This window comes from Cygnus atratus, chromosome 1, assembly GCF_013377495.2.
Source record: "Cygnus atratus isolate AKBS03 ecotype Queensland, Australia chromosome 1, CAtr_DNAZoo_HiC_assembly, whole genome shotgun sequence".
NCBI lineage: Eukaryota > Metazoa > Chordata > Aves > Anseriformes > Anatidae > Cygnus > Cygnus atratus.
In genome coordinates, this window is record NC_066362.1 from 146297735 (window position 1) to 146315441 (window position 17707).

Below are 17707 nucleotides of genomic sequence, written 5' to 3' on the forward strand. Positions count from 1 at the left end.
CCTCTAAACAAACTGCGAGAGAGACTCGCTTAGTCATCTGTTGGGATGAGAGCTTTCTAAACTGGAATTAAAAATATAAACTTTGCCTTTATAACACAGATTACTTTATTACTAAGAAAAAAAAGATTTAAAATGATTTCATGATTTTTTGCGTGTTGTATGTGTTAAAAGAAAGTAAGTATGCACAGAGCAGTAAGATTTATTCAGAGAATGTTTTTCACTTTAAAAGAGAAAAAAAATGATTATTATATAAACAACCTCCCCCTCTCCCCCCCCAAAAAAAAAACAACACACCACTCCTAGAGAAAAAAGGTGCACAAATACTTTACTCCTTTCATAAATAATGTATTTTATTGCATATGGCTATTAAGGAGAGCATCCATGATCAATACAGACTAAATACAATACACTACTCTAGTTCCATTTATTCTGGTCTCCAGCAGCATCACATTTATCCTTATATACAGCGTGTACATTGGAAGACACAGCAAGATAAGTTAAGTCTCTTGTCATATCACAATAGCAAGAAATATATTTAACATCTTGATATCCAGAAACAATACGTACCCAAAAAGAAAACACTGCTTAATAACTGTTAAGGTTATATAGCAAAAAATATTTTAAATTTAAGGTAAGTCAGGCAAAATGTACAAAGACCCAATATACATTGTGAATTTTTAGCAAACATAACATTTATACATTTTGGTTCCATTCTGTAAACTAAATTAAGAATGTAAGTATTGCATATGCCTTTGCGAAATATACAGGATAGAGAAGAATTGACTATATTGTCAAGTTTTTGTTTTGAAGTTGCTGTATGCATTTTAGCCATTTATTTTAGTGGCATGATTTCCTAATCAGTACAGAGGGCTCCTTCAAAATAGAAGTTCAAAATATTGTATTCAGCAGGTACCACGCTCAGTGCTATGGGGACGTTCAGACAGAAAATGTCAACAACGGTATTTGCTTTTTCGGTTCCAGAATTGAACAAGCAGCATTTTAGAATGTTTTCGAACCATTTATAGTATTATTATTACTGAAAAAAAAACTCAGATAGATTAGATATTTAAATTGATTTTAGATCTAATATTGTATTAACCTATGCATTGCTGTGATTTAAGACCCCCAAAATTACACTGAAAAATAAAGTGTTTCAAGGGGTAGGGAAGGAATTAGTTTACATTCATCTTTGTCTTGTAATACAATCCTCAGTTCTAAAAATTCAGCATGTAAGCAGGAAGACCACATTGTCATTCATTTGTAAGACATTGACTCTCGTCTTCCTCAGAAAAAAAATCCAAAATGATAACGCGTTTTTAATAGTGATGTACAGGTCCCACCTAGCACAATGATTTTCAAAAAAATAAGTCTCACATAACTCAAATAACTTAGTAATACTTACATGTCTATCAGAGCAGGCACTGGGGAGGTACCATTAAAACGTATATGAACTCTTCAACAAGTTTATCAAAGGAGAAACAAGGTGGCATGACATTCTGCTAGTCTGGAGCATCAGCTGTATATGACATGTGACCATAGCCACCACATCACTTGTATTTTCAGACTACTTGAAACGTGATGCACAAGTAGTCTTGAAAATAACTCTGGATAAGCGACTGCAGTGTTTCTTCTTTCCCTGTAATAATGCCTGTAGCTGCAATGATGCTTTTCTGGTAGAAGGCAAATATTAGGACTTCCTAGATGGCAAAATAATACTGTGTTAATATTAGCGCTTGAACCTGTCCGATACCCACTATCATCCCTGCATTCCTAGCATGCCTACGTAGATTTTTGGTTACAAGAAACGCAGCTAAGAACAGGGTTAAACTGACAAAAGTGAGCTTGTAGATAGGAGAAAAGGCTTTTGCAATCTGAAGTACCTACATCAACACCTACATAGAGAGGATTAAACAAGTGTGTCGAAGGTAAAGAGAGATACCCCCAATACAGTTTGATGTTTTTTAACTTATGTCACTTCGGTTACACATTTTTATTTTTCAACTACTCTAAATCCTCTGTCCAAGTCCGATCCACAGAGTTTCATCCCGTCTTAGACTTTCCAGTGCCCTCACCAGGCTCCGTCTGAGAAGCAAGCTCTGCAGCTGGCGATGGAGAAGCAGGCAGCAGCTGTATGCGTTACAAGTTCAGTAAGGCTGGCGACCGCTCTTGAGAGAGACTCAGCATAGAGATAAAGGAGGTCCTGTCGTACACCAAACACCGCAAATCCGGCTTTACTTTGAACTGAGGTAGGTAGTACTGTGATAGGCTTGAAATTATGCCAGTAAATACCAGATCTGACTGCTTCAGCAGGTGCCACAGAATCCCCTAATATGCCAGAGGATAAACACAGTTTGTCTTTGCAGAAAAAGGAAATGAAGGCATTGGCCGTTAGTTAAAGAGGCCGGCAGAAAAGTTCCTACTGTCTAAAGAACATCTCCAACTCCTGCCAAAACAGCAGCAAAATGATAGTGTAGATGCCATTGACAGGACGTGAGTTGGGCAGGTTGCTTTCCCTTCCTCGCTGATTCGCTGTACGGTTTAGTCCACAACAGTTTGAAAGTTAAGTAACCGTCTGGACCAACAATGACAACAACAAAAAGTAAACCTTAAGCAGCTTCAGTTAAAAAACAAACAACAACAACAAAACAAAACGAAACAAAAAACCATGTATGCTGAGCAGCTTCTTTGAATGTTGTACTCTGTTGTTTGAGGTCATGGTGATAAAACTAACTCCTTCACTCTGAAAAGAAAAATGAAAGAGAGTCAGTAACAGCTGCAACAAAAATCATATTGATGATTAATACAACACAAAAAATACCATATAGAGATTATTCAGAAGGGTGTTTCATGGAAAAAAAGGTACGTAATAACTGCTTTTCTATTTGCATACATCATAAGGCATTATGGAGGCAACAAAAGGAGCTCTTTCCAACCCCATGCCACGTTCCTTGTGCAGGACTTCCCTGCTGCAGCTCCTCAAACCAGCAAAACACAGGCGGCAGAACCAGCTAGAAAACACGTCACGAAATCCCCCCAGCTCAATTTGTGACCCTCACTGTTTTGTAACAATAGTAAGAAAAGGTATTGCATAAAGTAGGTACAAATTCAAGTGTTGTTTTAACTGTCTGGCTGTTATCAAAAGCTGTCCAGTTCCAGACATTAAAAACAGGAGTTTCTTGAGACTGTTTTAACTTTAGGGAAAGAGTCTTCCAAAAACGTAAGCAAAGAAAGGCCCTTGTTCTAATTTAGTTATTTGATTTAATATTATTCCACAATTAAAAAAATGAGTATGTTGGCAAATGGATGGAATCCTCTTCAGATTACTGTCTACAGAACTGCTTTAAACATCGAAGGTGAATTACGCAGTAACATAGAAACTGATTATGAAGTGACCCATCCTATTTTAAAGAACCCAGCTGACTCCTCTCTTTTTTTACTGCAAAGAATGAATGGAGAAGATATGCCAGCACCATAAATAGATATCATATTGATTAACTCACAACATTAAGGTCATTTGTTAACATGGTCATTAAAAATCAAATTTCCTCAATTTGTCGTTTATTGATAGTTTTCCAATTTGCTATATTTTTTATAAAGCAGCAGTATAAAAACAGTAGTGATCAAAACACCAAGATAGTAAATTTTACATGAAAGAACACTGACACCTTATTTTGAAAGGTGCTAAGTGGTATAGCCCAATACAATCCCAGGCTGCAACACTACATTCCTCTTAAGTACTATTAATATTATCTAGTTTATCTAGTTGTTTAAAGCAATTTTGTTGTTGTATGTTGCTGTACCCAAGTTTACAAGTTAGAAGAAAACTCTAGTTTGAAGACATATGTCAAAAGTTTTCTTAGAAGCTGACGCTTCTGGGATTTTCACTCTGGGAACTAACATTGTTACCTTGAAAAGCCATAGCCCTTTAATTTCGACTGTATGTATACAGTCAGTATTTGCTTTGGGACCACTATGAATTATATATGACCCCTGGATGTCAAAGTGCTTATCTGTGCAAGTTTCACTACACATGAGCTTCTAATAAACCAATACAAAGGCTTTTCTTCAAGTCTATGCAAAAAACACAGGGTGACATATCTTGGCACATATGTGAGAATTACTAAATTGCTATTGAATCGCTCAGAGCTAAGGTTTGCTTAAGGAATAAGTACTGTCGAAGTCAATTGGAACTGCTGTATGATCAGTTACTTAGGATGTTACTTAGGATTTAGTTTACTGACACAGCCTGAGATGAATTAATAGCTTGCCAAGAACAAAAAGAAAGTACCTCATTGCCCGCAACCACTGCCATTTATTCGGTACCACTTTTCTGATCTGACACTAAGTCAATTCTAGCCATTCAAACTTCAGAAGAAGAGCTTTTTTTTCCCCATCCCCAAACTAATAACCTGAATTGGCTTATGATACAATTAAGGAAGCCCCAAAACTGCCAGTAGGACAGAATTAGAAGTAGCACTCGGATACATAGGATGAAATAGGAGCTGAGGGAGTAGGAGGGAAGCTGAGATGGAAAGAGGACATGGAAAGCCTGGAAGAACAGCAAGGTTTGTCATTTTTGCTGGTTGTGAGCTGTAAATCCAGCTGCTACGGATACCGAAGATCCCATAAAATGAAACCATACCCTAGAGGGTTTTGTAAACTTTGAATCTGGAGTTGGGAACCAAAAGAAAGCAACTGGCCTGGCAGTCATCATCTATTCCAGCAAGGCTATGAAGGAGAACAAGGGCAGTATGGGTGGCTCTCAGGAGGGAGCAGAGATCCCTTGTTTGAGGAAGCTGCCTAGCAATCCTCTTTGTTCTGACTTTTATTCGGGGAAGCAGGATGCATGCACACCATAGAATCATTTAGGTTGGAAAAACCCTCTAAGATATCTGGTCAAATCTTTAAACGTAGGCATACATGTAAGTGCTTAAAGATATGCACTGATTCTGTGCAATTGCTTTCCTTCGAATGTAAACTAACACAACAGCTAAGTTTAAGTTACCATTGCATCAGAGTGATAGCTAAAGTCCAATATTTTTTTTTAATAGATAAATTTAAAAATAATTTATTCAGATAGGGAAATCAGAGAAGGAAACTTTTGTACTTGAAGAACTTTTGAAACTTGTGCAAAGACAACAGGCAAAAATGTTTCGAGAAGTATGTCTGCCTAGGGTGGCCACCAGGAAGGATTGATTGATCGTTAGCTACTGAGTAAATCTGCGATTGCTCTCAATTGCTCTTGCAATACAACAGGTGCTTTCCAGCCAGAATTCAATTGGAGCAGGTGGGGTGGTCTGTGTTAGAGCACTCCAAACTTGGTTCACAGAGCTTTACACAGATATTTACATCAATATCACTACTATTATTGCTATTATTTATTTATTTTAACTTCAGCCATTACTATCTTATACTTATTTCAAGTCCCAGGTCAACACTGCTCTTAGATTAATCTATCACTGCAAGTCAAACCAGTGAACATCACCTTTACCCTGGAACTAAACAGAATTCCCAAAGGACATGAATATATTATTTGATAACCTTATTCCCCCTGGGTACACACAAATCACAATACAAAGAGCAGCACTGTTTCGACGCTTAAGTTCCCTCTTGGTTTTGAGTTTTGTTACAAAAAACCTCCATGCTAGCTGCTGGGTTTCTGCAACTACCTCATGTCAGCTGATTCCACCAGTGCTTCCTGGGGAATAAATCAGATAATAAAATACACAAAAATTGCTCAGAAATGACCAAATGCTCAAAGATTTTCTAAATATACTGTCAAAGAGAATACAGAGGTTAATTGATTAAAGAAGATCTCATCTTTTTATTAATTTTCAAAGTCAGTAACTAATTAGCAAAAATTTTCATAATCCCTAAAAATAATTCTCTTCTGCTAACAAGCACAAAAGACAGAAACTGCTACTCGTGTGGCTCGTGGCACAACACGGTGCTGGTTATTCATCACCAGTCAATTTGTTCAAGTGGCAGTGCGACCATCAGAGCAGATAAAGCGCGGGTCAGAGAGCCCCCAGCGCCGCTGCGGGCTTGTGCCCTGACTCCAGGCGAATGGCTCCCTGGCTTTGTCCCTTTGTCTCCCCTCCCCACGTTGCCTGCCAAATCAATTAAGGCTCTGATCCCGCTAACTAACTTTTCCTGGAAGAGCAATCCTATTGATATAACCGAATCCCAAGGTTAACAATGGGGATGTTTGTAGGCTGCAGGCCAAGCCATTAGACAGCACGGCCCAAGGACCTGGATTCCACCTGCAAAATACATGGCAGGAGCCAAATCCTGACCTAGCTCTGACTCTCATTAAGCAATTTAAGGAGCAATATACTTAATAAAAAGCACAGAGGTAACCCTGCTAAAGATAACAGAACAGCTTTTGTGTTTAGCTGTGGGTCTCCACCAGTAATTCCAGGGAATTCAGTGAGAATGCTCCTACCAAATAAAGCAGAGCTTGGCCATTGTCACAAGAAAACGTTTCCATCAGAGCTTAAACATTTGCCTTAACAGCACTTCACAGGAAAACAAAGTAGTATGCTCTAGCAATTTACAAAGTCCGAGAATAATAGCAATCCAAAGTGAAATGTCTCCAGATTTGATGTGAAAAACAAGTTAAATCATGAAATTAAAAAGCCACATTGTAAATATTTTTTTTTTAAACAAGTCATCATTGATCATATTTGGAGACATGCTGCCCCAAGTAACTACCCCCTTTTGGTATGTAAGTCCGCAAAGGAACAGTACACGATGTTATTTGGATACATTTTTGTTGTATGAGTTTAGAAAAGTGAGCATTGGGTCAATACAGATTATTCATGACCGATTATGAAAACTACTGAATTTCTTTCAGGTAGTAAAGCAAGGATGGTGTGGCCACAGTCATCTCTATTGACATGAGCTTTGTAGTACTCTTCTCTCTTTAGTCAAATAGTTAAAAATCGTAACACTTTGAGTTGTATTATGATAAACATGGAGAAAGATACTATCTTCTAAAGCAGGAAACAAAGCACTAGGTTGTCTGGAAAAAGATACTACATGTCAGCAATTGCGAGTACTGTTTCCTTCCCCTAGCATACACACAGAAGGCTGATGTGTTCATCTGATCTATGGACAAATCCCCACAATTTATTCTGAGTGTCAACTTTTATCCAAAGGTACTAATAAAATCAAAGGCATCTGTATTTGATACCACCTATTTACATGGATAACAAACATTTTACCTGCAATCTTTCACTAGCAGCTGAGTCTACAGTTGAAGTGCAGATGACAATGGGGGCTACGCTTAGCTGATTTCAGAATTTGATATAATTTGTGTTTCATATCATTTTGTCAAGGTTTTTATAGATTTTGTAATATGAATAACTAAAACATTAAAATGTAATTATGTGGAAAATAAAGGATTAAACTCACAAATGCCATTATAATGAATTTATAGCTAAAGTGCTGGTCCAGAAACACATTTCCCATATAAATTATAATCAAAATAGACACTTCAAATTTAAAATTAAGAAACTAGACATGCTCATTTTTCCAGGATTAATTTAATACATTTGCAATCATATCTCTTAATTTCAGAGCTACAGCCATTGTATACTATTAAACAAGTTTGTATAGATGTGATTTAATCCCATGATTAGGGGTAAAAAAAAAATTAGACAAAAAACTCAACATAGCACTATCTGAACTTTGTTCAATTATCCTCTCTCTTGCAAGTTGGCTATACAACTGTTTAAAAACGTTAAATGAAATTAAGCAAAAAATCAAGCTTCTTTCTCTGAGCAGGCAAAAAAGAAAAAAAAGATGTCTAGTCCTTTTGGCCTTCCACTGGGAGTTTGTAAGAGGGACAAAAACACACACAAAGAAGCAGATGTGGCAACTATATAGGAAATGTGCTACTGAAAAGATTAGTCTGTGGCGGGCAGCCAAAGAGCCACTCTGCAGTTCACAAGTATAGGATTTAGCCATCATGGAAAAAGGATTCATCTTCTTGGTTGATGCCCATTACCATGCAACTGTAATTGCCTCCCACCTTACAAACCATCAAACTATTCCTTTATCAATGTGGATGCAAAACCAGAACACTGGAAATGTAGCCTCAATTAGCCTGTTGGCTTGATTTTTTTATAGCTCCTTTGGTCATGTCAATGAGAGAGTGCAGCTCTTCCCCAGGAAAGATTGATGGCAATGAGCAAATTCTAGCGACACCTCTTTGCATATATAGCGAGACGGGAAGTTTCTTATTAGAGACAATCTTTGCAAAACAACGCGCTCACTTTACAAGTGTTGAAGGGCGAGGGAGGAAGGGATTGGTGACTAATACAGCGAACTACCTGCCATCCCCATCTTCAGAGACACAACAAAACCACGTGTATTTGCATGTCTACCCTTAGAGTGTACATTAGGTAATATTCATCTCAGCACACTTCTGGTATCCCTAGCGTGTACCTCTACATCTCTGACCCACTCACCTTATGAGGAGCTAGAATGACTAAACTCTGTATAGTCAAGGGGAAGAAACAGGCACTTCTAAGCAACAACTCATCTGTCCTATTTCACACAAGGCTCAGATGAATAACAGTAACGAAAAATCTCCAAGTCTGTGAGGTGTACAACTTCGTATTGCTCTCAGGAGCACAGACCAAATCATCTTACACACCTTTACAGCTGCTGAAAGTTTGCTCAGCTTGCAATTCAAAGGTCTATTTGTCCCCCCTCTAATCCTTAGCAGTAGCCATTAGCAAGGGCAACAATGACAAGAAAGAAGACCTCTTGTAACTAGCGTGTGATATTCTCACACAATGAAGACTGAAATGCCATCAGTATATTGGTAGACTTAGTTGTCTACCAATGTCTATTGACCATTGGACACCAATGGCCAATACCAAAGACTGATGGCTTCTTCTAAGCCACTGGGTTACCTCCGTACATGTGACTAAACAATACAATAGTAGAGTGCACTCAAAGAGTTGAAAAGCATGCCTTTCCTCTCTCGCTTGGGAGAAAAAGCAATCTTTTCCAGTGATTAAATTGACGAATTATTCATACTAAATATTTAAATATTCATGGGAACAGGAATAAGGACTCATGTAAGTTGTGGGAAGTCATGTTCACTCTCTCTTTCCACTAGAACAGATATCTAATTATTCCATGAAAACAGCTTCAGTAAGAAAGAATGAGAGCACTCTACCGAAGAATATATGGCTAAGATGTGCTAGGGACTAGGGCACTGGGGAAAAGAATTGACTTTTTTTTCAGCTAGAAAGGTACTGGATGCAGGTCAGTACTGGGTGAGTGCTCTAGCCACTTAAGCATTGTGGCTAGGGGAAGAGAAATACTTCTTCCAGGCACTCTTTGAAAGATTGATCCCTTCCTTCATCATTGACAAAAGGGCTTAGGCACCTAGAATGAAGAGATTTCAGATTTACGAAGTCAGTATGGAGACTTGAGCATTCATTCCTCCACCCTAGAGGAAGACATTTATCTTCCAGAGATTGCCATGTTTTAAAAGACAAAGCTCTATTCATCTTTCACAATCAACTGCCTGCCTTGCAAATAGACAGAACCTCCCCAAAACCAGGAATTGAAATGAGCAATACAACACAACTCCTGCGCCTAGCCTCCCTTCATGGAAACTTTCAGTACCTGTAGTCTGGAGTTTCACACGTCAATTACAGGGTGTGAGAAGAACGATATCCTTTTGTTTGTTCACAACCTGCCACACGTTAATTTAATGGCTCCAATAAAGCTGGAGTTTTAGTTCCCATGTACAATCAAGAGTCCCATATACCATCCCACGGTGTCTTTACTTCATATATTGAGACATGAAACAAGTAGAACTGCAGTTACCCCATATGGGTGTTTCCTGCACACAACCTGAGAGCACAATGGAAAGGCTCAAAAACAGTGCCCCAAAATTTCTATACAGTCCTGCAAAATTGGGATGAAAAGTTCTACATGGCTGACAAACACTTTCTTCAGGATTTTGAGGAGAAGAAAAGCTATGCTGCACGTTACCCGAAAAAGTTTCTAAAGCTTTGATTGAAAATAAATTACACAGTGTACACAGACTGGGGGAGAGGAAGGGAAAGGAAATTCCCTATGAGAAGAGAAAAAAGTATCCACAGATGTCCAGCGCTGAGCTCACTACTTTATTTTGCCCATCTACTATCTGCTCTTTAGGACAAAAAAAAAAAAAAATGTGGAGCAGAAGTAGTATTCCCTTTTTACATGATTTCCTAATGGGTTCTCAATATTTGATACACAGAGAGCTCCTATAACTTATTGTGTGTTCAACCATGCTTCTCCGAGTAGGTTTATACAAAGCTATTTTTTCCTTTTTTTTTTTTTTTTTTTTGTAATTTCTTTTGTCTATGAGTTTAAAGAGGTTTTTTAGTTTGTTTGTTTGCTTTTCCCATGAAACCAGTGTAGAATCCTTCCTTCACACTAAAAGAAGAATAAGCCGCTGTTTTAGGGAATGCTGCTTTGAAAAAAAGTAGGAAGTTTGCTTTCTCAGTTTCTTATCTTCTGAAATATCATTACTGAGAACCATTAAATAGCCACATAATTCAATTCAGCTATTAATCTTAATGTATATAATATTACTCCTATTCTTTTAAGAATATGTCTCTAGTAGCCCAGAGTTGTTAATACAGTAGCACAAACCAGGTTAAGCGCTTAACCTTTTTCCTTTATTAATTCTACCTAAACAATAATTCAAACATCTATATACAAAAGTTTGGATAAAAAAAGTAACATATTTCCATTATCCAAAGTCTCCTCATTTTAAAGGCTTTTTTTATTCTGCAAACTTTGTGGGGTTTGTATTTATGTTGTGCTTAGAAACCTCTATTAATGGAGCCTATAGTGCTAGGCACTGCATATGCATGAAGGCACGATATATTTCTCTACTAATCACAGGAAATTATCTGAATAGATGTGTGATTATGGCTTTTTATTGAATGTATTGCTCCTGTTAGTAATGAAATATTTGTGCTATCAACATATAAAAGAGGAACTGAAAAGAAAACTCTCAAAAAAAGTACTTGGAATACTGTGAGAAGGATTCACATGACTAAATTTGTGAGAAAAAGACACAAACGAAGTGTAGTGAAAAGGTAAACTTCACTTGCAACAGATCTCAGTACTTTGCTTGTGGCAGCCAGCCACCGGTGATGGCCAGATTCAATATGCTATCAGGAACACGACAACATGGACGTGAGGAAAATACATATTCCTGTGAATGAGCCTTTACATTTTTCAAGCCTCTGAAATATTTCTGCAGGAAAATGATTTCTGGCTGTCTGAAGCACAAGCTTAGTTTATTGCTGGTCAATAATGTTTTTAGATCTATTTCTGTGCATTACAATATTACGGTTGCTATTTTATAATCTGTGCATCTTACTGTGTTCAGCTACACTCCTTACCACTGCAGCACCTGTTAAGCATAGTCTACACAACACAAAATTAAAATTTATAAACTCAGTCTCAGATTTACGTTGACAAAAAGCAGCCACAATTTAAGATACTCAGAAATGCCTGTGCCTACACCTGAAACAAGGCAGGGGAGATCCCCTGACAGCCCTCAAGTCCTGAGCTGTAAGAAAGATGACTACCAACCAGGGAACCCACTGCACTGCTCAGGGACTCCCTCTCTGCCCTCATGGCTGGGTTTTCCCCCAGATGGGTATCAAGAGGCAGGATGGGGGTTGGTAGATGATGCAAACCAGTTTTTTTTTTTGGTTGTTGTTGTTGTTGACAAGGGACATGGGATTTGGGAGACAGATCCTGCCCAGAACTAGAACAATCCAATTTAAGCAAATACTTCGTAACACCCCCACAGAGAATGATCAAAGCATCTCACCCTTTACTCAAGTACACACAGGGGCTATGATCGTATTTCAGGAGAACGTTTATAGAAGGTAGGTAGTCCTAGCTACCTTGTTAAAGGCAACAAGCCGAGCTCTCATTAACATCTTTGGACTGTAGGCTTGCAACCAACACCCACCCATGGCAGAGTGGTTACTATCTTAAAGTCAGAGATTTCATGGGTTGCCACTCCCCATTGATTTCAATACCTTCATCCTTTAGATTTATTTATAAATTAGATTGTATTCTCCCTCAGAAAACCACATTTCTGAGAAATGTTAGAAAAAATAAGTCATTTTTATGTTCACTTATAAAACAAACATTTAAAACAAACAGGGGAACCTGTAACTTCCTTTACAATGTGTTGTTCTGAAGTTAATCTCTAGATGAATTAGCATTTATTTCTGAGGCTGATATGGATCGTATTGCATACGGAAGTGAGTATTACGTTACAAGGTGAAGGGAGAGGATGTATGTTTGTCACATGAGCCTCATAAATACCATCCACATATCACACCTGGAGGCTAACTGCTACTCTGTTCAAAAGCAGAGGCAAAGAGCTCAGTAAACTGTTTAGAGAAGGGATTCTTGTTTAAAATTTATCTTCCGAGAACACCAGTTTAAAAACTGGAAGTTAGTCATAAAATAACTCATGATAGCAGCAAGCATATAAAATAATATCCTCCTCTTACTCATATTTTACGTTCTCACCCCCAAAACACAGATTATACTGAATAAATGAGATTGTTCCCAGCTCTACTGCATGCACCTCGAATCTTTCCTAGGAGTTTCCTGCAGATATAAAGTGAAGTAAGTGCACTTCATTAGCTCAGCAAGACCAAACAGATGCAGAAGCTTCACTTTGGAGAAGGGTAGCTAAAGAAGGTGAATGCAAAATGCCAAGTTTCATCTGCCCTAAGGAACAAGTAGGAATGAGACAGGTGATGAATCTCAGCTTAGAAAACAGCACGTATTTGGCTGTTTTTCTGCAGTGAGACCTGCAGTACAAAACGTTACTTCCCTCAAGAAAAGAACATTTGTTTAAATACGAGAAATACTATGCCCTCAAAGCACAGTGTGCTTTCACAGCACTCTTCTCCAAACTTCAGACTTAAAATGAAGACAAAAAATTGGTATCAATCATGTCCAATATTGCTAACTCCAGAGCACGATGCACTCTCTTGTGATTACAAAAGCTCTCAGTACACATTTGTACAAACAAAGCTGTACTTGACTGTTTCAAGAGTTCTGTTTTTTTCCTCATCTCACAGGTGCTCTCACACATGCATCTTTGCCTTCTTTTGTTTAATGGCTCACCTGATTTGTTGCTGTGTAAATATGTTTATAAGCAACCGTTGATGCTTAATTTCCTTAAAAATGTTCAACACTAACTCAGATAGCATTTTGAAAAACACATTCTACTTAGAACAATATATCTGATATAACCGAGACTGGAATCTTTTTGAAATTGCTAGGACTCTTTCAATAAAGCAATCAGAATAAAAAAAAACATCTTTGTCACTTCAGATGTGACACCTGAGAGTTTGGCTTTAGTCCCACCAGTGTCTAGCAGAGAATTCCCCTAGACTTCAGTGGGAATTTCCAGTACAAAAAGACCTGCAGGTATTTACTGCCACTATCCCAACTTTCTGAAGCTGTTTAGGACATCTCAAGCAGGTGTTGTGAACACTTCAGGATGTCACATTCAGGAACTACAGCTAGGATGCTGTGCAGTAGATGAGACCTCATAAAAACTAAGATGCTGTAGAAATACTCTATGAAAAACAGAAAAGGAATTGCAGAAGAAATACTTTGCAAAATGCAAGTATTTTCCCTGGCATGTCTGTAGCTTTAAAGAACAAGTTTGCTTCCAAGTTTTAATGAGGTGATATCATTGCATATTTCATGTATTGTAACTGAGATCAGGAAATACACTGAAAAGTGTTCAGTGAACATTGCAGCAGCTGCATAGTTAGAGAATATGCAAATCCCTTTCAATTTCACATTTACTGACCATGCACAATACACCATAAACTATCACATAGAGAACAGGCCAGGCCAGGCAGGAATGCTTCACTATACCAGCTGATACATATATGAATACCACTCTTGTTTTCTAGTCATTTTGTTTAAAATAGCCTTTAACACAGCACATTTGACCTCACCAAACCGCAGCCCTCTAATAGATATCCCATCTATGTTAAGTGTGTAGGCTCCCTCTATAGTTAGGGAAGACAAAAGGCTTGTATCAGCCATGAAGACTGGCTTTGATCTGCCTCTTCAATACTCTGCAGGCACCTATATCTTTCCAGTGACTACCTATGCAAGTTAGATCCTCATATTTAGAGGACTGTTTCATTAGGATCCTGTTAAGGTGCAAACAAGGTGTCTACAGATGGGGCGAAAACCTCTTAGATCTATATACAGTGAAAAAACACTGGCTAGATGAAAGAAAGCACCATATATAGAGAAACCTAGAAGAGGAATACTGACACGTAGGGCCTACTGAAGACACTCACACTGTAAACTTACAACACTGGTGGAACTGAGCAGCTTCATTCAGAACACCTGTACTAAGGTCCCCTAAGATTTTACCACAGAATTAGAGAGTCAAAGAAAGATTTCAATCACAGAATGGTTTGGGTTGGAAGGGACCTTAAAGCCCACCCAGCTCCACCCCCCTGCCATGGGCAGGGACACCTCCCACCAGACCAGGCTGCCCAAAGCCCCATCCTGCCTGGCCTTGAACACCTCCAAGGATGGGGCATCAACAGCTTCTCTGGGAAACCTGTGCCAGGGCCTCCAGTTCCTACCCCCGTTGCGAAGGATATGAAGTCCTATGGTCATCCTGTGGCCTCAGAAAAAGATATTTCTGCCTATTAATTACACTCTTTTGTCCATCTGAGCAAAACAAGAGCCCAGCACAGCTAAATCCCACAAAACTTGTTAGGAAAACATGGCTTAATTGCCTCCTCTGGAATATGTTCCCTCGCCTTGCAAATATCTTACCCAGCCAATGCTAAACAATCAAACAAACTTGTCCACAGCAGTCACAAGATGTCTGTTCACAAGCAGGAAAAACAAACCAACCAACTTGAGGCACTAATAAAAGGCACAACTCTGCCAGTGTTTTCCAGTTCGGTGCCTCAGCCTTCCCAACAGTCATCAAAATGTCTCTAAGTAAAAAAGCCAGATTCAATTGATACTTGAGATGAGAGACCACAGGAACACACTTTCCCAAACAGCAGATACAAGACTTGGACAAAACCACTTAGGTGAGAAAAACATCTCTGTAAAACACATATAAAACAAACCCAACATGAACAGCCTGTAAATGAGTGTGGTTCCTCGACAACGGAGCTTTAGAAATTGCATTCCATGGACTACTTCAGAGCTGGTAGCTTATACTGTATTGAAGGTCCTTATTTCCAGCAGCTATTTTGAATTAAAGTACATTGAAAAGATTTAATTGATGTAGTTAATTATCGTGATTCCAGAAAGATATTACGTGGCTACAAATGGGATAAAAAGGGATCTAAGACAATTCAGGAGAAAGAAGAGAAATGGTTGCAAGCTTTCCCATTAATATCTGATAGCTGCTACAGATGATCTTGGAAACCTATGTCAAAATAAGATCAAAAATTACCACATTATAGAAGCAGAGGGTATGGTTAAAAATAGGTGCCACCGTATACTTCAGGACCAATACACATGCTCCAAATACACAAGAAAAACTCCAATAACATCTGATCAAATGAAGAAACGGGAATTCAGACTTAAAAGACACATGGCAATGCCGTTCATTCTGAGTTACAGTCGTAGCCCACAGTGCTATATCCTGTACTGTTCTGGGTACTGTGTATTTCCAGTGCTTTTCCTCAACTAAATCACAGGATTTGGACATGTGTTTCCTGCTCCTGGATTAACTGACAATTACCGAATATAGTTCTTTTTAGCACTGTGCTGTTTCTTTGTGAGAAACCTATGAGACAACACTTTTCCATGTATCAAATATACTGTATTTCCTGCTTCCTGGTAAGAATTAGCTTTGCTTGTATATGATGCAAATAACGGGTAAATATCTTTTTGACACATATCAAAATGTGACCTGTTTCTTAGACTACAGAAGCAAAATGAAGACCTTACTCAGGTATACACACCCACAGCTACACTAATTTGAGTAAGATAAAGCCACTTCATCATAAAACCACTTGAACATTCACTGAAGCTATGGTTTCACGTGGTTAAAAAAATAAAGGATTGCAAAGAAGAATTTAACAGTTTTCATAAAGGATTTATTTGCCTACTGCTCTACCACCCTCCGCAGAGCTCCCTAGGAGTTTGCCTATGAAGTGGAAAGAAGAAGAGTTGGCAGCTCAGGTAGCCCTCCACAAAGTGCTTGGGAAAAACACCTCAGAAAAACAAGCCAAAAATCAGTGCTTGATAAAGGGGATGGGATCCAAAATAGACTAGCATGAAATCCTAAACAAGGAAACGTTTCTTAATGCTCGCATCATGAGTTAAGATACCTCATGACAATACGTATATACTTCGTTCCACTTGGGATGGAGAGTCTAAACCTGTCTCCTACGCACCAATCCTCAAAAGAGCATACTATTTTCCTTTCTAAACACAGCAAGTAGAGAACAGTTGAAGGACCAGCCTTTCTCCATCTACTCATGCTCAGTCCCATGCCTCCCATCTGCTGGGAGCCCAAGTCCTACATACAGGTCTTAAAGTCCCACCTATGCTTAATTTAAGGAAACAGAGCAAGCTACACTATAATTGTAAGGAAATTATTAGTAAAAAAAAACAGTGTAAGTATATCCGTTGGCAAAGTAAAAATAAGCAGAATACAAGGCTGAGTCTAAAGACAAAAAGTGTCATGTAAATAACTCTGGAAGTGTTTTTAAAGTATTATGGTTGAAGTGTTACCACCTTGTAAACCTACACGAGCCAATTTATGAGTACAAAGAAAAAGAAAGACATTTACCCAGGAGTGTGCAGAGTATGATGTTACAGTATTTTCTTTTAATATAGGGAGCATCCACGTGGCCAGTAAGGCAAGTCAAAACTTGCCATGTTCTTGACAGACGCAGCAGACTTGGGGAATAATTTCACTTGCAGACCACTCTCTAAGTGACCTTCTGAAACCACTACATCAAACAGCAGCATTCTACCTAAACAACTTCCACAGCTCATTCACAGCACAGGGCAGTTCCTCCTGCATTAAAGCACACCAGTTTAACCAGGCTCATTCAAGCTGCAAGATCTAAGGCTGTTGTTTACGCTCCCCACCATAGGCGAGTATACAGCTATTAAAAATAACAGTCCATCAATTTATTTCTTCAGGGCCAAATTCTAGTTCTACTAAAGATCAGTAACAAAAACAAAACACACAGCTGTTTCACTACCACCACGTTCTGGCATTTATTTGTTTAAAAAACAACAACAAAAAAAAACATGTTTGTTTTCTAATGTTATCAGTTCTCACACAGCTTTTAGTTTACTGTCACTTAAAACGTTTGTACTAATGTGAAAAAAAATTAAAGAGGACCTGGTCTAAAAATCACTTACAGTACTGACATACATAGTTGCATTTATATTTGGAAATAATCCTTTTGGCTAACATTTAACAATTGATTACTACCAATTTATTTATTTAGAACCCACGCAATCTACTATTTATTTAGAATACACCAGCTATTGTTAAAAGTTTACCTTGGTAGGACTTTCATTTGACATTTAAAGATTTAAACAGAGCAGTGCAATGATATATTTTTGTAGATCTCCAAAAGAAAGCAGCAGCACCTTTGTACACACAAGAATCTGTCTG

General features: G+C 38.3%; 1 protein-coding gene across 1 annotated transcript in view; it reads right to left on the reverse strand.

Annotated features, from left to right (window-relative positions):
- Window positions 1-336: 336 nt before the first annotated feature.
- IRS2 (insulin receptor substrate 2) overlaps window positions 337-17707 on the reverse strand; it is a 29979-nt gene continuing 12608 nt past the window's right edge. The window contains exon 3 of the mRNA XM_050712956.1: window positions 337-2740. Coding sequence (XP_050568913.1) covers window positions 2736-2740 — 5 coding nt within the window. The 3' untranslated portion in view covers window positions 337-2735. The remainder of the gene's footprint in view (window positions 2741-17707) is intronic.